Source organism: Lutjanus erythropterus, chromosome 11 (genome assembly GCF_056507025.1).
Source record: "Lutjanus erythropterus isolate fLutEry1 chromosome 11, fLutEry1.hap2, whole genome shotgun sequence".
Taxonomy (NCBI): domain Eukaryota; kingdom Metazoa; phylum Chordata; class Actinopteri; order Lutjaniformes; family Lutjanidae; genus Lutjanus; species Lutjanus erythropterus.
In genome coordinates, this window is record NC_139327.1 from 28973502 (window position 1) to 28997892 (window position 24391).

Genomic DNA, 24391 nt, shown 5'->3' on the forward strand with positions numbered 1-24391 from the left:
GCAGTCAAACATTTTTATCAGCTTTGGAACTGTGTGGCTTTAATACCATCTTATAAGAACTAAAGGGGAAAATTGGCACTTTTCACGTTGATGTCCAGTCAGTGTTGATTGATTGGCTATTACTCATGATGTCGAACCAATTAGATATTGATGTCGGTGGGACACTGAGCAAGACTATAGAGTGTCCTAATACTATAAAGTGTATAATTATCTATTATATGTATTGTAGTATACTACAATAAAATAGGGTATTACTAGTATACTGTATAGTGTCATAAAAATACTATAAAACCATTTAGTTGTTTGTTGTCAAGTCTTCTGTTTTATACATAATATTGCTCTTAAATTAAGCAAAACTATTTCTTATCCACAAGCAGGAAAACTCAGCTTTCTTGGTCAATACAGCAGCACAGAGGAACTTTTTGCCCTGACTGACTACGTTTACCATCAGCACTGACTAGACATCCACATGAAAAATGTCACATTTTCCATTAAATGTTGCAGGTATTTCTAAACCCCTTAAACATCTGCAATTATGTTCAAAACCTCAGACTACTACTATGAAAATACTGCTGTCTGGCAGAAAAAACACAAGTAGAGGTGAAGGGTAACATATGGTATAAAAAGATTAGTAGAGGATGATAAACTAAAAATCGGTATAACTGTTGAATTAGAATTACGAGAAGTGCATTACAGTCATGTAACATGGAGTTGTTGCAAAAAAAACAAAAAGTAAGAAATGGACACACACGCAGGCAGTAACTGTAATGTCTATGAAGGACTGAACGTTCATGCAGGTTCTCCCAAACAAACACAGTAGTCCTCTCAACGAGCAAGTCTAAATAGTTTCACAGTGCGCTGAGCAAGCGCTTGTGTGTGTGTGTGTGTTGTAGAGGTTAAGCCCTTGCTAGCCTATTCCTGCTCCTATACAACGTGCCCTGAGCTGCTTTATAAAGATTTATGCAACGGAGTTAGCCTGAGCTTACAGTATGTGCTGTGTGTGACTGAGTATGTGTGTATGAGTGTGTGTCCGGCCATGTGCCTGCCTGGCCATGTGTCTTGCTTCTGTTGCAGTGAATGTAAATCACATAACTTTTTGTGCCTCTCTGCCTCAAAAACGTTGCACTAAATGTGACACTAACAGCTATCGTCTGACTTAAGAATCTTACAGAATATGTGTGAACATGAGAAAAAGCAAGCAGAGTCGAGCACAATGAGAGAAAACACACACTGAAGGATGAAAGATGCAGAAGATCACGTCACAAGCTTGGAGCAAGGCCCGACACTTAGACAGTCATGCACACAAATATGTCACTTCACTGTACGGATACAAAGAGCAGTGATGAGCTTTTATTTAACAGCCAACGCCCCGTAACCAATAAACCAGTAAAATCATGACAGCACGGCTTAATAACGCAAAATATTTACACCTATTGAGTTGACTTAAAGCTGGAAAAGTAATATTTTTACCTCGTCTCCTGCTATAATTCCTGGCTGCATGTGGAATAAGCACAAATCAAAGAAGAGGTTGATTATAAAAGATGCATAATACACTGAACTGAAAAAACGTGGTAGTTGATTCATGACAATGGATGAATGTTCCATTGTCTTCCTGCCAGCCCTCTATTTCATTAATTGAGCTTTAAGGAGAAAAAAATCATATATTTACTGTAAAATATTATAAAAATTGAATAAAATTCATTTTAAAAAATGGATCAAATTTCCAAAGCTCTGTGTACACTGGCTATAATTTTGTGCAATTTATGCAGTTCACTCAGTTTGGCTCTTAAGTACAACTGTTTATTGTCATGTGTAACAGTGGGGGGAGATGTTCCAATTATGACCCAGAATCACATAAAAGGGGAAAAGCAGAAACTGTCTCAACTTTGGATTCAACTTTGAGGCATGCCATAGTTAGTCAGGGGCAGTAAAGATAACGAACCAAGATATGAGTCCACACGGCATCAAATGCTTCATTAAGGTCGAGCAGCACTAATATCTGCATTTGAAATGAACAAGATTGATAACAACAGCAGATTCAGTGCAGTCTCACTGAAACAAGACTGAAATTCATCCAGGATGTCACTGTAACATAAGCTTTCCCAGTGGCAGCGGTTTTGTTAGTTTGTTGTTAGAGATGGGTGTCGGTACTCGATACCTTTAAGGGCTCGACTTAAATAACCCAGTGCCAAGTAGTATCACAGAATGACAGTGAGTGAGCGGTTACCATTACAACTTCCACTATTTCCATTATAAACACGATATCAGCCCTGCAGCCAAGGAAGGCAGCAGTGGCACCAAGGAAAGAGAGAGTGTTGCTGCCACTTGCGTAGGTATACAGCTATCTGCCTCTGTTGCCCGATTGTATAACTGTTGAACTTTTCCAAGCAGACACTGTGTGCGCTTGCATGCGATCATGGCAACGGCAGGACACACACCAAAGGGAAACAGAAGCGTTAACGACTCAGTTTTTGAAAGCACCACAGCATCTTTTTAACCAGTTGATATTTTTTAAAGCACAATAGCATATTCTTAAATGGGATGGCAATCAATCTAAAAGTGGTTGAAAGTGTGCCGTTTCACATTTTTAAATAGTTGACCCTTCCTAAGTCCTGCCTCTTTTTTGCTATGTGCTCCGGTAATAGTTGAGCAAACTTGGTACCTTGGTCAACTTTCTCCTTCTAATGTAAAACCAACATACAGGGTCATATCTTAAGTTAACTAATATTAGCAAAATGCTAGCTAACTAACTAGCTATTGACTGCTGTGGATTAGTTAGCTAGTATGTTGCTAACATTAGTTAATTTAAAATTGGATAACATATCTAAGCATATCACCCAATCTAATGAGGCAGGACTTAGGAGGGGTCAGTTGCGTCAAAATGGTCTTACAAGCCTTTACATCACCTTACAGATTTCTTTGAATGCAAAAATTACCCAACCGAACAATGCGCTCATTTTAATACATGCCGCAGAAATCTGATTCCCGTTCCTCCCTTGAAACATGTATGTAACCCATCTAACAGGTCCGTCAGCCAACAACGCAGTTCACTGTCACATGTGTACACAAGACGATGCTCTTTTCACTCATTCCATTTAATACACTCTCTGGGCAATAATGTTTCTTTGCGCAGAGCTGAAGTGAAGCAAATTAAAACGTGGACACCGCAGAGATTGAAGCATCGACCCGTCTAAAACTGTAAGAACATGGAGAGGATGAAGAAGTGGCCAGAACACACAAGCAATAATCCTCAGCTCCCTCGGTGGACTTTTCAACCCAGATGGACATTAACTCTGGAGGGGGGGGGAAGGTCAAAGAGAGCGCGAAAGGGAGAAGAGAGAGAGAAACAGGAAAGCAGATTGAAGGAGAGCGGAGAGTGCTATATAAAGAAGTGTGCGTGTGTGTGTGCGTGTGTGTGCGTGTGTGTGTGTGTGTGTGTGTGTGTGTGTGTGTGTGTGTGTGTGTGTGAGATAGAGAGAAAAATAGATTGGAAAAGATGGAGAAACAAGCTGATAAAAAGCCGTGTGGGGGTGAGAGAAAATGAGAGTGAGATCAAGAGAATGAGGAATGCAATCTGTGTACGCTTAGGACACAAAAAGAGAGACAGAGAGAGAGAGAGAGAGCTGGTGTTCAACCTCTGAATCCTGCCTATCCACTGGCACCATCTGTCTCAGGGCTTGATGACAGCTCCTGACCATGTGATCTCACCATGTGACCCAGTGATCTTGTGAAGAAACTGCTGGCCCTCGTCTGTTTTACATCCTGGCCTAAGACCAGAAGGCAAAAGCTACAACAACACAATTACACAATGATAAAGAGAATGAATGGGTCCAAGGGCAAAGGAGAGGTGGCTGAATATTAAACTGCTGTTGTGGAAACTGCAGCATGTCAGAGGGATTTAACAGATTTTTATTCAACCACTGGAGACTGGCAGAGTTATTTATATACAGTTTTACGGCATTCTTTTCTTGTGTGAAACAGGATCAGTCTAGAAATTAAACGCATATACTGCATTCATATTATTTTTCAGAAAGAACAGCAGATAGATTATCAACAATGGGAAATTTATATTATTATATTATGTCTAATGATGGTAATGATGTCCAATCACTGTTAAGAATTTAACTGATTAATAATATGAATTAGTATTAATCAATGGTCTAGAAATGGTAGTAATTGTACCTCATTTAATATTGTTTTGTCTGACAGAGACATTTGTTGAATAAGGAGACCTAAACTTCAAGTCAAAATGAGAAAAAAGTGTGAAAAAACTCAAAAAAGAAAAACGAGGAAAATTTATTAGAAAAATGTGTTTTGTCACTCATTAATTATTACTGATTAATCAAGTGTTTTCAACTATCTGTTAAGGAAAATGCACAGACTTAGCAACTCTAGATCTGACAGGATATGTCAAAACATTTATTTTATAAAAGCCAAAGTACTGTCATGTGTTTCACTAAAAAAAAATGACCATTTGAAGAATTAGATTATGTTGTAATAGTGATGTCAGTTAGATTTGGTTAGATCAGAACTATGGAATATTAAATCATCCATCTTTGCTCACTACATCTTAGGCATCACCTGAACCACCTTCTTTTTAAAATATAAAAAAGGGAAGTTATTGGTTATCTTATCAATATGAGACCTGAACAGCTGAGAAAAAAAAAAACTATTGTTCATCTCTAGAATGAATATTTAAAATAAATTTAGTTCAAAAGAGCCTTATATATCTTTGAACCAGAGGCATCATTTCAGTCTACTGATCTAAAACAATCCTTTGTTTGATAGATACACTAGAGACTCAAACAATAAATAGTGGGGGGATTACAAGCAACAAAGGCAAAATAACAACAAATAAAAAACCTAAACAGCACCTAAGATCAAATCCACAAACATAAAACCCTACACTAAGAGAAAGGGACCTGATTTACTGAGCAAGAAATTTACGGCACCAGAAGCTGAGCCAACACACATCCTAAAGCAATTTTTCTATCTTATTCTATTCCTCAATCCGTCCATTTATTTCCTGTTATAAACCAGAATTACTGCCTTGTGGTTGTATGCCTCTGCCGCCCAGCCAAGTTGCAGTTTATATCCATGTCTGTCCAGACTCATAGCGTAGCGTAGAAGGAATTTAATGAAACGTACGTGTAAGTGTATATTTTAGGCAAAATGAAAGTTATCATCAGTATACTGACATGTTTGATTCCAGTTAATAATTTCCAGAGAGAAACATGCCGTCTTCACAGAGTACAGAGAACTGATAGAGCCAAACATTATCATGAAACCATGAAGTTGACCTTTGAGCTTTTTTATTCATAAAATGTCATCACCTCATCATTATATCCTATTAGACAGTTGTATAAAATGTTGTCATCATTAGCATATAAATTCTTGAGTTACAGCAAATGACAAATTTGAAGAAATTACTTCAAGGTGTTCCTAAGATATCGCAATGCCTGCAGCTACGACTGTCGCCAGCAAGGAGGCATAAAAACCACTTTGTCCTCTTTCCTTCCACTCGCTCACCCTCTTTAATACCACTCTTCATCCGCTTATTTATTTGACAAGAAAGGTCATCAACAGAAACGGCAGTTAGTTAAAACTACTTTTCAGAGGGCGAGTATAGAAATGGCAATTTTTATTTCATGTTGACATTTACAAAGCAGAAGGCCACTGAGGAGAGACACACAAGGTTCTGGTCGGAGTCAATCCCAGACGAGCGAGGGCACACGAAGCTTCAAAGTCATCAGACAAACACGATCAAGGTTTTCTCACACCGTCCAGCTCTCTCCACCTGAAGTACTTAATGTCACTTCAGTAGAGATTTTACAAAGAAAAAATGAGTGTCAGAAAAGTCACCAACATTGGGTGAATCATACTTAGAAAATGCCCCAAAAACAGTCTTTTTCACCCTGCCAGGTAGGTGCATATTATCAGATTAATTACTTATTTTAATTTAGAGCAAGGATAACACTTTTTTAAACATTATATCCTCTACAAAAAACACAGACATTTAATCAAATTACGTTTTAGAGGATATCTGATCATTTTTCATTCAATTTGTCAAAATAATTATCTATTGAATTTTACATACAAACTAGTAAACCCTAAGTTGTAATGTTAGTGGGCCTTGAAAAAGCTGAGTGGGTTGCCATACATACCATTGAGGGGCAGGGGGTTGTCCCCTCCTGGATGGGGGAACCCCAGACGACCTGCACAGGGAGACACAGAATAGGAATGTTTAACATATACTGCTCAATGTGATGCACAGAGGGGTTAAAATCCTGAAAAAAAGTTTTGACAGATTGTTTTGACATTACTCCAACATCGGTCTTTCTACAAATGGAGAGAAGTGGAACATATCGAGCTGATGTTTTATGCTCTGATTCATTATTCTCAACAAAAATCTCTAGGTTTCAGACGGACTGAATACGATGACAATAATCGAGCAGTTTCTATTTTGATGATCATAAAGCCTCCAGCTTTTTGGATGAATGTGGTGATCAGTGTTAAATCTTCATTGGGATGTTTAAGACCCATTTTGAGATTTAACAGAAACATATCTGGTGGCAACCAGAATAATTAAAGATGAACAATCCGAGGAATGATAGCACCGTTATTAGTTAAGCAGTTTGTAATTTGGCGAGAGGATGTGACCATGATGATGCTCTGGATTACTACTACATTTTCATTGCTGAAGGGCGATACTTGAACAATTCTGCACACAATGTAGGACATGCCTCACATAAAAGGGAAAGGTTTTGGTTTAAAAAAGCTGATTTATAGAGTAGAACAGATTATGTTTATTAACAGTGCACATACAGGCTGTGGATATAACAGAGTGTTCCACATCAATCTCATTAGAGACTTCATCTGTGGGACACCAACCATCTCTCTCCCTCTCATCGACCTCCATCTCCCTGTGCGCCTCTCTCTCTCTGTCTTTCTTTCAGTGCCTCATATCATACATTTTACATTGAGTCATTTGCCAGGCCCGTCTTGCACGCACGCACACCCGCACCCACACGAATACATGTTATGATGCCAAACAAGCTTCAAAGTTATGCAAGGCCCGCTTGCTGTGGAGGGATAATGACATGAAAGAGCTGAAATAGTACAACCATTGTTGTAGGGGTACGGACCGCCCTGTGATTGGTGCATTCCGATGCCTCGGTCACATGGAAATCTGCTGGCCCCTCCCCCTCACCTCGCCTATTGAGCCCCACAGTGCTCAGCAGATGCGGTGCATAAAACATAACTAGGGTTCTCAGACCACAGAAACCAGGATGGACCACCCGCGGCTCTGGGAGCTTCCGTACGTCACTATACTGTAGAGTTCCACACGTTCGAGCACAGTCATCACAGTCTGGACATTATCTGCACCAAAATGTCAGTGAAACACAGTTTAATCAAAATAAAAGTGGAGGTGCCATTATAAACAGGTTACACGGAGAAGCTCAATTCCTCAACAGTTTAACTCCCTCTGTAATTAAGCTTGGTAATATACGTGCCAATGCCTGCACCACCCAAAATCAAAGTCCATTCTGAGCACGACCTGTCATATCGGATTTTAAGAGCCTTTAATAGTCTCTGAGGAGCAAGAGTGCAGGCACGTAAGCAGCACACCACATCCCTGTGCGTCTGCGGGGTTGTGTGTGCCCGCTCCGTGAACCTGATTTGCATGCTGCTGGCTGCCTACATGTACAGCACAGTAACAGTTAAAGCACATGCATGCACGAGCACACACAAGGCAGCGCTGTGTGTATGCGCAGTGGCTGAACAGAGGGATCCTTTCTGTCAGTCAGGACAATGCTGGAAGCGATTCAAAGCCACTTCTACTGTAGACACTTTGCCTCGCCTGTTTCCCGGCTTCATCGCCCTCACTTTGTTTAATATGTTCTGCTGGAATGAGAAATCTGTGCTCTGATTATGTGTATCAGAATGTGCTAGTGCACGCAAGCTGTCTGTGTTTATTATATCTGGGTGCACGTGAGTATGTATGTGTGTGACAGGGAGCAGGAGGGAGCAAGAGACAGTTGGCCTGGAGAAGAGTCAGCGCTCAAAGAAAATGTGCTGTAATTATGTTTTTCTTTTTTACTTTGTTGTGAGGGGAAAGGAAAGGACTCGCTTAAGTCACGGATACACTTGGAATGGCGCTGTACAAGCCCAGACTACAATTATGAAAACGAGGAATAAATAGAATAATATTTTGTAGCAGGCCAAGGGCTATGAGACAAAAAAAGATAAGGAATAAAGGATGGGATACGGTGTGATGCATCATGTGAAAGCAGTAAAGAATGGGGTACTGTATGAAAACAAATGTGAAGAGAATGGCTGAAGAAACAGAGAAAAATAAGGTCAAATGAAAGGACTGAGAGAAAAGATGTGATACAATATATTGGACAAAGTGTAGAATGAATTGAAAAGATATAAGAGTAATTTGCGGCCAGACAAGTCTATTTATCATCAACAAGATAAACAGCTGAAACACAAATAGACATTCATATTCAACTGACACAGGAAGTTAGGGTCAACATTACTTCTGCTAAACTACATTTAATTTCATCATAATTTCAAAACCCTACATGGTTTGATTTCTAATGAAGCAGAAGCTTGTGGTTTTCGGTTTAGAAGAAAACTTGTTTTGTTTCTGGTGCCAAGCTCTTGGATCCAACAGTCGCAGGAATCTGTGCCAGCGTGGCTGGAGCTAAGACACCAAAACGTGGCTAATGAGGTAACCTTTCAGTCTTCCTCTCTTAATATTGAGGGAGGATTTACTTTGGTTTGACAGCCGAACATTAGATCACAGCTGGATGTGGCTGAGCTCAGTGGGTGTGAAGCAGAAATAAATACGAGGTGATAGTGAAGTGTCTGGTGCTCAGGGTTTTCACTCATCTTGTTATTCTTGTAGTGAATCTGGTATGTATGTCCATTTTACGTTTTTTGTTGTTTCCTATATGCAGTACAATAGATATGCATATAATTGACCCAGAGAAAATGAGTAATACATATACTATCCTGACTTTCATTTTATGCATTTAACTAAGTCTTATCCTTCCTTTCCTTTGACATTAGCCTTCTATGGCGCCATGCTGCCTCTAGGTGACATACCCATTTTTGTCCCTTTACACTCACACAATATATCCTCAATTATGGTGCAATTCTTTAAAACAGTGGCAGGACTCTAAGGGAACTACGAGCAGTGCCACATAATTTGCCACATGACTCTCTGGAGGTCATCCTGAATCCCTTTTTTGCAGCCTTTCTCACATGGTTCAGCTACATTATTTTTCACCACAAGAATGGTCTGAAAATGTCTATTTTTTTTTTTTGTCATTTTACAAACTGTAAAAAATTTGATTCACACTAATAGATGAGTAAAAAAAACACTTTTCCATCCCTTACCATTTTGCTATGGAGTTGCTTTAAAGTAACACACCTTAAAGTGTACCCTAAGAAAACATTTTTGGTAAAAATTTCTTCCAATTATGTTTACTTGGCCTATTTTATGACAAAAAAAAACATTACGTGGAAGAGGGTACATACCGACTAGAAAAAGGAAAACACTGAGGATTAAGCTCATACAGAAATCCATGTTAATCAACTGCTGGTACTGTGATGACCTAAAAAAAGATGGTTGTGTTGTAGTCAATATGTAGAACGGAGCCTTGTGGTATGATAAAATACTTGGGAATGTATTCAACAACTTCAAGTCTTAGTCTATAAACAATCAAGCAGCCCCAGTATTCACCTTCAAACAATGATCATTACCAGAACTACTGTGACCAATAGTTAAGATTGGCCACAGTCCTTTTTGTTAATTAAGCACTTCCTATCTAGAATTATTGTCAGTCATGACCCCTAAAACAATAAACAACACTGGCTACCTGCTGTATTCAATGACCCATTTCTGGGTTACCATTGACCAGTGTTGCTTAACACCATTCAGCCAATAACGGACATTGGCTAGTCTCTATTAATCAATAACCAACGTCAGTTAGAGTCCAGTCTACAATGGATGATTCTCTTTTCCAGCAAATTGTGTAATGTAATACAAGCACACAGAATAAACACTTACCACTTTATTAACTAATACTAGTTAGATGTACCTATTTCTATTATGCTTTCCATCCTATTTATATCAGTGAGGGTAGGCTAAATACACCTGTCAGTATAACTCAGTACAGTTCAACAGCACCACAGACTAAATCCTCTACAATGATAATAAAGTTAAATCAACGCCTCTATAACACAGTTTCAACAAACTTTGTTAAGTGAGGATTTACTGCAGGACTGTTATATGAGACTGCATTAGTTTTATCTGGATGCACCAAATAAACTAGAAACTGAGTAAAAAAAACTGGGAGGTATTCAAACATTGCCTGAATGATCTTGCCTTAGCAGTCCAGACCACTCTGCTGTTTAAGGATGGTAGCAATACGTTGGTGGAGTTCATAAACGAGACATTAATTTCTTCTGCAGCAGCAAACACAATAATCACCTTCTCACACCATCAGGCTGTACGGTGAGCATCTAGCCTGTCTCACAGCACTGCAGCAAATGCTGGTAATCTGTTAATGAAGTGTTCATCTTAAGTGTGAGAGGACAAAAGAGAAGAGGTATTTTTTTCGTACAACAGACTTAAGTTTGAGTCAAGCACTTTGTTGTCTGTTGAAAGCCCTGTCTAGACAGCAACCGTCTCAGACATGATTTTTCCCCCCTTTTCACTTGAGTGCATAAATTGTTTTCATAGGAAAAAAAAATATGAGAGACAATTGTCATCTCAATTCAAAGGGAGAAAAAACGCACTTCACATTTTAGTAAGAATTGCGCAGCCTGATGATACTGTGATTTTGAGTATTGATACATCATGAAACATAATATCACGATACTCAAGTGTATCAATATTTTCTTACTTTCTCCTTTCTTCACTAATCCCGAGTAAAAATACACATCATTAATCATTAAATCCATATACAGAACAGAGGTTCCAGTAATAAAGAGATTTTCATTGCCCTTAAACAGACCATTATCCCTTAAAAGGTGCAACTATAACTATAGCCTATATCAATTTATATGCACTATCAAAGCCAAATGTATACATTTACACTTTTTAATGGCAATATGTGGAAAATCTGTCCGTTAACAGATAAACAACAAGGCCTGCAATTTCACACTACACGTAACAGCAACGTGCATTTGTGTGTATCATATACTGGATATGCCAGGCGTTCTGGACTGTCATCATCCTTCAAAATGCAAGGCTCTGTAGCCTTGATCATTAGAAACTAATGATGGCCAACAACCTCAATTCAGATCAGTGGGAGTCCTTCCATCTCTCCCACAAATCCCCTCTTAAATACAAAGCTTAAGCTCCCATCAGACCTGTATTCTCTCGGCGTCTCCTTCTCAAAATGCATGAGAAAGAGGTCATACTCATTGCGCCATGCTCAGGCACATAAAAAACCTTCTTTCTTTTTTTTTTTTATATCAAAGTGAGAAGAAGATAGGAGGAGGAGGAAGATGTGTGAGCTGACTGCTACACAGGCTAACCTTTCTTATTATTGTTCATCATAACACCAAAAGAAGAAACAACGTCTAGTTGTCTGACCTGTGGAGGAAGTGAAACTTCTCTGCTAAGAATTTAGGCGTTAAATTGTGAATAAGTGTGAGCGTGTGAGCAGTTATCAGCTCTACCTTCAAGTGTAACGCTCCTATTGGCTGTGTGGCCAATGAGATACATACATACAACATACTTACGAAGTTATCTTTATCACATTTGTTTCATAATTGTTATTTTGGAGCTCTCAATATATAATTTGAAACTAAAATATTGTACGCTAGCCATGTACTCGCCAAACAATAAGTGCACCCATAGTATTAATAATTATGTAATAATGATTTAGGCTAATAAGTCATATCATTAAGCGTGCACAAGGTTACTTTCATCTCTACTTGTGCACTGCACATGTGCTAAAAATACTCTGCCTGAGCGTAAAATGAAAACGGCAGCTAGTGTTCACGTTTTTGATTGACAGCTGACATCATCACCTTTCAGGGTGTCCTGTTCAGCCCTCATGATGTCGATCAGGGAGCTCTCCAGCGTGTTCATGTTGAAGCTGTCAAATGACCTGGTGCGTTCCTAAAGAGAGAAGAGAAAGAGGAGAAACGCCATTTACTTTTCTGTTTCAAAGCAGCAGTCTTTACAGCAGGTCCACGGGAGCAATTAGATTTATCTGCATCTTTTAACATAACATTACTTCAATTAACCCAAGCTGGCCAAAGAGAGCATGCGCACACACACATGCAAACACACACACACACACACACACACACACAGGAGGTGCATTCAGCTTAATTTATGCAAGAAAATGTACTGTTTTGCAATTCTGACTTCTTCACACTCTAAACATAGCCTGAACATTCGAGACCAAGGTAAGCTATTAATAAAAGGGAGCTGCCAGACACTTTCGCAATTATTTATGAAGGGTTTGCACTTAATTCTGTTCTCTTCAGAGAAAATTACAAAAGACATGACAGATCACTTCACTTGTGTCAATAAATATTTCTTTCTACCTTGCTTTGATAAATGAGAAACGTATTGTGAGGATTTAAATGCATGATGGTCTCTTAATTTAAGATCCTGACACTTTTGGCACAGGCCCAAATACCAGGAGTGACAAACAAAACGAAACAAGGGCCCAGTTTGCGTAAGTGTCACTGGAATCTCAAGTGAATCACTAATATATTCTGCAAACTGAAAGAAAAACTGAGATAGAAAGAAGATGCATCAATCTTATTAAAAAGATTCTTCGTGTTTTCATTTCTGCTTTAATTTTCTAGTCCCCAAATACAAGCTCAAAAACCCTCTAGACTGACAAATGTTTGAGCTAGAGGTGGGCGATATGGCTTACAATTAATACCTCAATATTTTTAAAATACTCCATGACATAGAATATAGGCTATATGTGGATATATGTATTTCCTGTAAAATAATATGCTGTTAGGGCTTGGCAATATGGACAAAATTAAATATGTTTGACCACATACTTTGAGGTTGATATTGCAACAGTATCAAAGGGGTATATTTGCTGAATTTTTGATAAATAATGATGTAATGTAGATATAACGACTAAAACGTTGATGGCAAATAACATAATCTTCTGAACTTACCAGACTTTTCTAGCTGTTTTATCATTTTATGGTAATACAGCCTTTAAAACATGGAAAAGACCACACTTATGACATATCACAATATAACTATATCCAAAATCTAAGACAATATCTCTTCTAAATCTTTGCTGACATATCTTGGTCATTTTATGATTTAATCCAGTAAATTTATTACAGATTTCTCCTTTAAAGCTGCCATTTTGTGAGAATGTTGAGGCGTATGACGCAGCTGGTTTTTTGGTTTGTAAGCTCCAAGTTCCAAATATAAAGAAAATAATCAAACGTAAGTACAGTACATTATGTTTATTTTAAAACATTTCTTAATAGAATTTACAGAATAACTTATTATGATACTGGCTATACTGTTACAGTGACATACTATGATAGAAAATTTTGTCCATATCAACCAGCCCAGTGTGAACCATTTAGGTAACACAAGAATTTTTAGAAACACTGATTAAGTCTAATTTCTGTTGTCAGCATTTAATTTCTAACAACAATGCCCCTCTTGTGTGTTTAATTTCTGTGTTTGCAAAGTTAGCAAAGTTAACTGACTAAGTAACTAAGCTATAAACATTCAGTGAATGAGGCGGCATAATGGCAGTCAACAGTAAAACAAGCAGTTGAACCGAGCAGGAGTCGAGCCAATTCTTGAGAGACAGCTTTGTCACCTACAACAAGGGCATCCTTGGCATACCAACCATACTGGAAATATCTGTATGCAAACAAAAGCATGTATAAACACACACACACACACCCATAGAATATGTACACACAAAATATGCGCACACATTAAAAAAAAAACGTGCCCACACACAAACACGCACACACATACTCCAAGTGTCATGCTGATAAGGCTTCTGTCTCGACTCCACCTCAACCAAACAAAATATGCAGCCACTGACAACAACTTTGACAGACTGATCAACTCTTTTGGTTCCCCTGTATCCAAAATAACCACAATTTGAACAGACAATGCTGCTGAAGACCACAATATGAAATTCACATCCTCCTTGTTTACGTTCACAACTGGTGCTTAAGGTCTTGTGAGCCCACATCACGCGATTATCTCATTCTTTCCTCAGTCTCTTCCCCATTTTTCCAGTCATTCTCCAATGCGTGCCACCTTAAAAGCAGAAATACCTTTAAAAAAGATTTCTATTCCTCATTTATGCATCAGAGATCTCACACTGCACAGAGCCAATGACTCTTCTGGCTTCTGCGCATCATGACTAAAATGTTTAGTCATGATTTTTTTTTTCCTTCAACTGTCTGGTCACGACTGAAATAAACTTTTTTTTCAACTTTCTTCTGCATCACATCTATTCTACAAACCACTTGATTATTATAAAGTAAAGCTGTAAAAAAAAATCTCAAAGAATATCTATTGTATAAACCATTATTTACCATTTGCAGAGATTCTGTCAAACAATACTCTAAACCAGTCATGAGTATTTTATGTAAACACAGTGATGTCTGCAGTAACACATGAGCAATTCAACACCGGTGAAAGTATGTAATACAGGGATAGGTAGAAGGAGTGTCTGTTGGGCAACAAATATACTGTACATGTTTGTGAAATATCAGTGTCAAGAACGTCCCTTGAGCTCAGTTTTTGCCATGAGATTTTAGATTGGAAAACATGCTTTACAGAGCTGAGTGAGCCACACAAGATGCTGACAGACCAATCAGAGAACTACATGATTCACAGCCTCATGAACCTTGCAAATCTTGTGAACAGTAAGGTGTTGCAGAAAGCAATGCTGCAACAGCTTCTAAACTTTATTTAGCAACCTACAACCCTGATTGCAAAAAAGTTAACGCTGGTTAAAACAAAATAGAATGCAATGATTTGAAAAAGCATTTCAAGATATATTCAATCGAATATAGTACGAAGAAAAGATTTTATGTTGAAACTGATTCACTTAATTGTTTTTTGTAATTATAGACTCATGCATAATTTGATGCCTGTAATATGTTCCAAAACAGTTGGGACAGGGGTATATTTACCCATCTGATACATCACCTTTTCTTTTAACAACACTCTGTGAGCGTTTGGGAACTAATAACACTAAATGTTGAAGTTTTGAAAGTGTTTGACACATGACTTCAAGTGTCAACAGTCCAGGGTCTCTGTTGTCATTGTTCACAGTTCATAATGCACCCCCCTTTTTTTCATGTGAGACAGGTGTGAACTGCAGGAAGGCCGGTGTAATACCCAAACTACAAAGCCACGCTGTTGTAACACGTGCAAAATGTGTCTTCATATTGTTTTGCTGAAATATGCAGGGACAGCCCTGAAAAAGACGTTATCTGGATGGTAGCATATGTTGCTCCAAAACCTGTTTCAGAATGGATGGGGCCTTCACAGGTCTGACAGTTAGCCATGATGCCATGGCCACTAACACACATCCATAACATCACAGATGGCTTTTGAAGTTGGCACTGGGAATAATCTGGTTGGTCCTTCTCTTAAGCCATGAGGTCACAACATGATTCCACACCACTGCACAGTTTTCCATTTTGCATCGGTGCATCTCAGATAATCTTGGGTCCAGAGAAGTCTGCAGCATTTCTGGATGTTGCTGATATATATGACTTGTTGTTTTGTTGTTAATCTGATATAACTTTTCACGAGCCCATGTAGTTTCCTGCATACAATTATGTTGTTTTTTTAAAGCAGCTTTTCATGCAGTGCCACCCAACGGGTCGTCACAGGCATTCAAGTGTTGGTTTTCTGCCTTGCCCCTTACGCACAGAGATTTTTCATGACATTATGGATTGCAGATGGTGTTCTCCCTACAAATGCGTGTTGAGAAATGTTGATGGTCCATAACTGCATGGGAAAAACTGCATCTATACTTGTGAACAACTGAACCTTTCAAAGATGTCCCTTTAATACCCAATCATGATACTGTCAGCTGTTACCAATTAACCTGTTAACCTGTGGAATGTTCTAAACAAGTGCTTTTTGAGCATTCAACATCTTTCCCAGTCTTTTGTTGCGCCTTTTCTAAATTGTTTGAAAGGTGTTGCAGGCATCAAATTCAGAGTGAGTGTATAAAAAACAATAAAGCTTATCAATTTGAACATAAAAGATCTGGTCTTTGTACTGTTTTCAATTGACTGCAGTATGTTCTGTTTTTTTTTTTCTGATATTTTCTGTCCAAACTCTTTTGAAATTGAGGTTGTGATTTGGTACATGTGACCAGCTGCCATGTTTAAAAATCGGAAGTAAAGACCAGTGTCAGCCCAGCAAGTGGTGCATTCATGCAGTCAGGTGAAGCAACAGTTGACACTGAGGTCTGATTGAAAACAGATGGAAGATATCTGACTCGAAACCATACCTGTCTCAAGCAAAATGAAAGTGAAAAAGTAACAATTGTGGGCTGGTGTTGTCAGGTTAAAAATTAAACATTAATATTAAATAACAGAAGTAAAGCATGACATTGTTTGAAAACCTATCAATTAATGTCAGCTGTGAGAATTTTAAAGAAAATCTACAATCCTGACAAAAAAATTATACAGAATTGAATGTGCAGCTTTATGTATTTTATTATTCACCTCTCCTGGAAAATCTGAAAAACTTCCTGCCATCAAAAACATGTGACCAGCTCTGCCCTCAACTTGACTGATAATGGACAGGCCTTGCACAACAAGAATTACCCAACATGTCTGTCAACCTGTAAGTAACCTATTTGTATCGTCAGCCACTCTTTCCATTCACCACTTTGTCTTTCAAACAAATGAGTCTATACCCACCCTCTCTGGTATTCATCCAGTAAACAGGTCAAACTGGAGGCCAGTGTCTGTGGAAAACAGTCTGAAAGCGAAAACCACCTTGGGAAGAGAAGCTCAAAGCATACTACGTTACACCATGAACTCCACAGGGGTCAAATGCTTCAGGGGTTCAGGAAAACAGACCTGCGTCAGTGAACCGTATGACCACGGGTCGGCCAGGCGGGCAACTCGCTTTTTCATCTACTGTCTGGTGTCTGCAGTGGCTCCCAAAATTCAATAGCTACTTTTACTATCTGATCAGCCAAAGAGCATGGTTGGATGTCTGCCACGCTGGCTGGTGAAACTGCCAAACTGCCAAACTTCCCAGCTGTAGCCAAAATCTTACCAGCATTCTGGCTAGTGTAGATTTCCCACATTGATGGATGAGATGACATGGTAAAAAGAACACACCCAGTGCCGACTCTCTCCCTAAAAACAAATATCAACACAGGGATATACGCCAGACTACGTTGACTATTTTCTCATATCCGCCTCAGTATCTTATGTGGACTTAGGCTATTGCCCTAGGTCAAATAAAACAAACATTCAAAGACGGAGGACACAGAAACAAGTCAAGGACTATTTACTGTGTGAGGTATACACCACAAGTGAGTATATACTACCACAGACAAGCATACGGAGATAGGTAGCCGAAAAGTGAAGTATTTCTGGGATCTTCTGCATTTTTAGAGTTTATGGTATGTCTGTATTAGCCTATACTATGATTACTAAGTAGAAGCAGAAGCTCTTCCTGTTCGTGTCCTTCAAAAATGTAATGCCTTCATTGTTTGTCATTATTCTTTATTTTACCATCTCCTTGGTACAGTTACATTTTGGCTGTAGTATTGCAAGATAATCCTATTGTATTGTTTTAGGAGAATGGGAATTCATTTCATGGTTAAGATGGACTCAGTATAGTGGACAGGAGGACATGGATGGCGCGGTGTGGTTGCTAGGCATTTAGCTGGGAGAGGTGCAGTCAGTGATTAATCATCAGATTCGTGCATCCTTCTCTCTCAACAACTGGCCAGCTGACCAGCAAAGTACTCATCCCTGACAGATTGCAGGGCGTGCACAGATACACACACAGTCATGGTCACTTGTCATATCCAGAGATACACACACACAGATTAGCTGCAAGCAAGACACACACAATTTACAGTGCAGTACACATCATGTGTACCTATAAAAGCTTGCCCACGCTAACCCAAGGCCATAGGTATAAACACAGACAGCACTGCATGACATATTTTATTATTTGCAGGCAACAGTGAAATGTAGCCCACTGTACCTGGATAAACATACACAATATAATAATCATGATGCAGTCTGGTTAAACCTATAAGGAGCTAAAGGCATGACTGTCACTAAAAAAAAAGCCAGCATGATGGATTGATTTGCAATAAGCTGTGTGGCCTCTACCGAGTCTTGTCGCCATCTCTGAATGTTTGACCCTGAATCAACAAATGTGTACTGAACTGATTGACATGTACCAGGATTACGGTGGTAGTGACTGCATCATCAAATTTGAAATCATCAAAAGACAGCATGTGCTCAGTGGATCAGACACTGTGCACACATCAAACAAATTTAGATGATGGAATCATCCTGCGTTATTTTTGTAGGAGACATGGAACTCAGAATTGGGTTTATTAGATTAAATAGAAATGGCCTGTAGGTTTATTTATTGTTGTTTTTCAGTCAAACATTCTGATCAATCCAGAGTAGAACTGCAACAATTTATCATTTAATTCAGTAGTCAACCATTAAATCGATCACCAACTTTTTGATAGTCGATTAATTGGTTTGAATAATTTCTTTAGGGAAAAAAGTCAACATTCTCTGATTTCAGCTTCTTAAATTTGAATTAAGAATATGCAGAAAACTTAACAGTACAGTTCAGCAAACATCCTCATTCATTCACACCTTTTAGTTCAACATTCACAGAAAAAAACAAAAAAAACAATTACTAGCTAACTAGCTAACAATATATCGGGGCTACTTAAATATGGGTTTACTAAGAATACTCAAACTACTAAGGTTATCTTTACAGTGGAACCAGAAACACAAAAGGCAGACAATGAAAAACAAAACTGCAACAAAACTTTAGGAGTGAATGGAAGCAGGAGTTTAAGTGGCTAGAATATGACACATCAAAAGGTGTAAGGTACTGCGGTGTGCATCGCCAGATTCTTCAACTAACTGAGAGGTCGGGCTTGTTTTTCACTGGAAACGATGCCTTCAGGAAACAACACATGACATGTCATGGAAAAAGTGGACAACAGAAGTGTCATCGTTGAGGGAGGCTGTGTTAAGTTGTGTTCAATTTACCTTTCTGCATATTTTTTATATCAGTTTGCAGTTCAGCCGCTAAAAATGTACTTCGGCTGCCAAATTTAGAGACTTGGTGGCCAGTGGGGACAGTGCTTAAAAATATTAGGACCTACCCCTGTTCCCGCCCTCACACCCAGCGGGCTGTTATTTGCTGGGGGCTACACACCCACTGCTCAACGGCTGACATTCAGAAACATCCCGAACACAGCAAAATAGATACAGGCATAGGGCAGGGTCTCTGCAGTACACACACCACCACACACACTAGTGGGTCATAAATGATGAAAGGGATTATTTTTGTATGAGTCTATACATTGTTTTTTTTGGAAAATCCCACTCACTCTGCCTTTAAGCCAGGGCTACACCTACAACGGTGCCCCAGCCTGCTTTTTTCACAAAATCAAACCTTTTAAATAACAAAATGGACCAGACTGCCTGCAACAGCCTCTCATCTCCAAACTGGTTTTAATCCAAAGCACCACAAGACAGATAGGGCAACCTTCATCAGATTCTGATGACATGTAGGGATGTAAAGAATTATTAAATACAGCATGCTCTGGGTGATTAATTCAGACATTAATCTTCCATGTCACCTGCCTGTTAATGAAAAATGGAAGTTGCGGGAGGGTGAAGGAGTGGAGAAAGTAACAAGGGAAGGGGCATTAGGCTATATGGGTGCTATATGAGTTTTCATGTTTTTAAAAGGTTTGAGATTACTTCGACGTCCATTTTACACTCACTGGTGGAATGGTTGTTCTTTTTCCCCACCTAATTTTTTGTGCTTCGAATCACATCCGTGAGACAACAGGAAGAGCTCAAGCAAAGGAGGGAAAGGGAAAATGGCAGATGAAAGAAAGGAGATGATGGAGAGTGGGGAGGTGAATAGTGAGGTTGGGCAAAGTAAAAAAAAGAAGAAAGGAGAGCAGGAAAGGGAAGCAGGTTGAGCTTTTGATGCTTGTGATTATGTTTCTTCCTGGTCAAAGTGTTTCAAAGACTTGCTATGACATTAAATACCCCCAACTGTCAAAAACAACCTATTACCCAGTGTTGGCTGAATGGTGTGCGTGTGTGTATATATATGTGCACTTGGGGTGTAACAGGAGAGACAGGGGCACGGGTTCTGGCAGTATTTGCTCTGCTTGGGGGATTAGACTGAACTGACTCCTTTATTGTATGCAATGAGCTAGGCTAAATACAATATGACACTTCCACATAGACTCCGCTTTGTCTTCTCCCTTTGTTAAGACACATGTGCAGAAGACATAGGCCAGGGACTAATTAGGGCTCATGCACTCATGGGTATGTGCGCATACACACACATGCACACAAGCTCTCTTTCTTCCTGTTTCAGAGCGTCTGTCAAGGGTGTGAGAAGGGCACAATGAGGCTGTATGAGCAGCAGAGTTATGTGCTTGCCAGCACAGCTCAGGCCGCTCATTAGTCTAAAAAACCTTTCTCTCATTTAACACCAATGTCACAAGGACCAGGGGTAATGGCTGAAACCTCAAGCTTCGACAGCTTAATGGCTCAGAGTGTTTGTTTGCATGCACACATCATGAGCATGGCAAGCAAAGCTACCTGAAAAGAAAGAAGCTTCTTCCTTCAAAGTAAACATGTTGGCCTCAACGTGATCTCTGTCGAAGTCATCGAAGTCGCACGCCAAACAGATATACTGACTTTCACTCCATGATTTCTTAAGGCTTCCAACTGATACTCGCTTAAAGGCCTGTCCGATTAGGTGACATTTCAAACAATCAGATGTTGACCAGCGCCAGCAGTCAGACAATAGGCACTCAAAGTTTGTTTCCACTGCAGGCCCAAAGAGGAGGTTTAATAACCTACCTTCATATAACAACACTGTAAAAGGCTGCAGTATATCTAAGCTACACAAACAGAGACAAGGGAGCTGTAACCAACAGTTACCCAAGTAGCTTACTGAGACAATATCCTGTCCTGGCTTACAACTTGCCTTCAGGCCCTGCAGGTCAGTGGCCAAATTTACCAATCCGTATCAGCCCGGTACACCTGACACAGCAGCAGGCCTATGACCTTGAACTCCACAGGTGAGGAATTAGGAAACAAGAAAAGAAAGAATTTGCTTGGGATTCCTTGGGTTTTTGCTATGTCACTGAGTTGTTATTAGGTTTTTTTTTTTTAATGTAAAGCACTTTGAGTTTCTCTGTAATGAAATGTGCTCTATAAATAAAGCTGCCTTGCCTTGCCTCCGGTTTCCTCCCACAGTCCAAAGACATGCAGGTTAGGTTAATTGGCCAGTCTAAATTGCCCGAGCAGTAGGTGTGAACGTGGGTGTGAATGGTTGTCTGTCCTGAAATACTGCCATAAAGCAGAACCAATATTATGCTGGCTTTGTTTTATTTTTACACTGAACCAAACACCACCAGCATAATTCTACCCCAGTGTCTGATTTTAGACAGCAGGCCAGCGTTCTGAAAGCAAAAGAGGCTGACAAAATTTCTCTTACCATGGTGAAAAAGCAACATTTTTGCACAACATTAAGTTTTACTGGACTTTACTTTATCAAAGCATACTTTCATAAGAGTAGCACAGCTCCTAGACCAGCTCAAGACCAAGAAAAGTCTGCTGGAAAAGAGAATGTGTTTATCCCCAAAGTAAGCAGAGCAGGAAAGGTTAACATTTAACCAATTCTAGCACAAGCATTGTACCTTTACAACAAAGCTTTGTGATGCAGTCTTGAACTGCAGGATCTTTTGGAGGTATGGCAAAATAAATCAATAACGATAAATCCAATGCCTTATTTCTTCTGTAGTTATTTATCTATTTTTCCATGTTGAGTTGCTGTTTTTATTAGCATGTTGTTAGCCACCCACTGACAATCCCAAGATGCCTTGGGTTGAGTCTGTTGACCAATCAGAGGCTGTGTTCCTAACTTGTGTGTGACAGTGCTGATCCTTAGATGCATGTATAGATTAATGAGCTGACCTCAACATGACACTGATGGTGATAGACATTACATGACTGTGGTAATCATCACAGCTCTATGTGATGTGTAACACACGTGCTAGGTCCCGTCCTGCCGCCTCCCCTATTTTACACAGACAGATTTTTGGAGGAGCTTTTAAGCCTCTATTGGACAGAGCAGCAGTTTTAGGGACACAGGAAATAGGGCAGAGAGAGGGGAAGACACACAGCAACGGGTCACAGGTTAACATCAAAACCCAGGCCGCTGCAGAGGACTCGGCCTCAGTACAAGGGGAGCACGCTCTACCAAGTGTGCGCCAGGATTTGGTTCTGTTACTACCTGTTTTATACAGAACAGACAGGCAGAATAACATTCCTGCCTTGAATAGGCTGTATTAAAGGGGCTTACGCTTTAGCCTTCTGATTGACAGGAAAACCATCCAGGGAGTACCCGCCTCTTGCCCAATGTCAGAGATGGGACTGGCTCCAGTCCCGCCACGATCCTCAAGATTAAATGTGTATAGCTGATGGATGGATGGATGGATGGATGGATGGATGGATGGAAGGAAGGAAAGAAAAGTAAGGGAAATGAAAAATGAAGGCAAGTAAGGCTTTCCCAGCATTAAAAAAAGTACGAACTTCTGGTCTGACACTAGTTACTAGCTGACCAATGTACTCGCAGTTAGCAGCAGCGTGCCTGGCCTGGAGTCCATCCCAAATACTAAAGCTGCTCTAATACAGCAGAGGCCCTGCCTGCTGCAGCAACAGCCACAGTACTGGAACATTTTCTCCCTCTATGTTCCATGGTGCTGTATACCACCTTGGATAAAATATCCACCAAATGGCATGCAGCCTTGCTCTCAAATTGCATCTTCACATTTGCTCATATACACAAATGAATGTCATGGCCCTATGCCATCACAAGAAAATGCTCAAAGTCTCAAAGTGAAAAGTGGGCAGCCTTTGCAGCTAGCTGTTGTAACAAACTTAACTAGTGGCATACTGCTGTTTTAATGTGAGTTCCTATCTGCTGTGAACAGCATCTAACTGCAAATCTTACGTTCTACTATATGGGAGTCAACTACCGGTTTTGTCTCTGTACAGTTGTTTTACAATCACATCTGTACCAAAAGGGTACAAAGAAACTGAAAGTGTAACAAACTAACCCTGGTTGTGCACAGGCAAAAGCCACTGAACCTTCATCTGTTGTGTCAGTGCTAAAATGGAAACTATGTGAGGCAGGTGGAGAAAGCCTATATTGAAACACTATGACAACAGTTCCTCATGGGGTCTATTTAGTTCAGAGTTACGGGAGCTACAGTATGTCCATTACCAAACCTGGGGGTGCCTTGTGTAAGGCAACACGTGTCATCAGTCATCTGAACAGTACATGATCTTGACAAGCAACCTTTTAAGTGCAGTTTTTTTTTTAAAGCCATTGTTTTTTTTGTTTAGGTTAGAGTAATTCTTCAGGAAAGCTAATAAAAAAGGAAGTGAATGAAAAGACAATAGCCTAACGGCCCACAGATCTTTAAGACTGAACGACACTGAGGGGCCTCTGATGAATAAACTTGACACTTGGTTGCCTGTGTAATAATTCAACAGCAGTTTCTATAGTGACAGCTTCAACGCTGCAACATGATCTATATGCTCACACCAAAATGACACATTTTCCAATTCAATTACAGAGGGTGGAACAATACCGTCAGCTCTATTCTCAAAAACACAATATATATGGTTCGCAAGCAGGAAACAAACACCTTAGTTAGGCCTAACTCTAATTTCCACAGCGTATGTGGTGAATGCTTCCGAGCACTTGCAGTACACAACACAAGGCAATATTTAGAACTGAAAATTAATCCAGATGTCATTGGAAAATGTCAATATAGGCAGGAGGATCCAGATCTGCATTTAGCAGCTTTAAGTGAGGAGTATTTTCTGATCCAGGCTAAGGCTGAGCTATATGGAAAAAATCAAATGTCACTGTATACAATTTCTTTTTACCAAACACCTTGATATTGATTTATCAATACTGTAGGGACGACTACTGGTGCTTTCACAAAATATTATAACAATGATATATCTTTTTTAATAAATAACCATCAATAATGTGGATGTAATGAAGCGGAAAAATAACAGAACAGAACAGTCAGGTCAAGAA

The 24391-nt window shown here is 39.5% G+C and overlaps 1 protein-coding gene across 2 annotated transcripts in view; it reads right to left on the minus strand.

The window, feature by feature from the left end:
- Positions 1-24391, minus strand: part of cpeb4b (cytoplasmic polyadenylation element binding protein 4b) — a 41937-nt gene that overhangs the window by 11358 nt on the left and 6188 nt on the right. Inside the window, exons 3-5 of one of the 2 annotated variants that reach the window (XM_084729883.1) lie at positions 12055-12145; positions 6165-6215; positions 1471-1494 (exon numbers count right to left, since the gene is read on the minus strand). In XM_084729883.1, the coding sequence (XP_084586009.1) occupies positions 1471-1494; positions 6165-6215; positions 12055-12145 (166 nt within the window). The remainder of the gene's footprint in view (positions 1-1470; positions 1495-6164; positions 6216-12054; positions 12146-24391) is intronic. The other variant, XM_084729884.1, reaches the window with a different exon arrangement.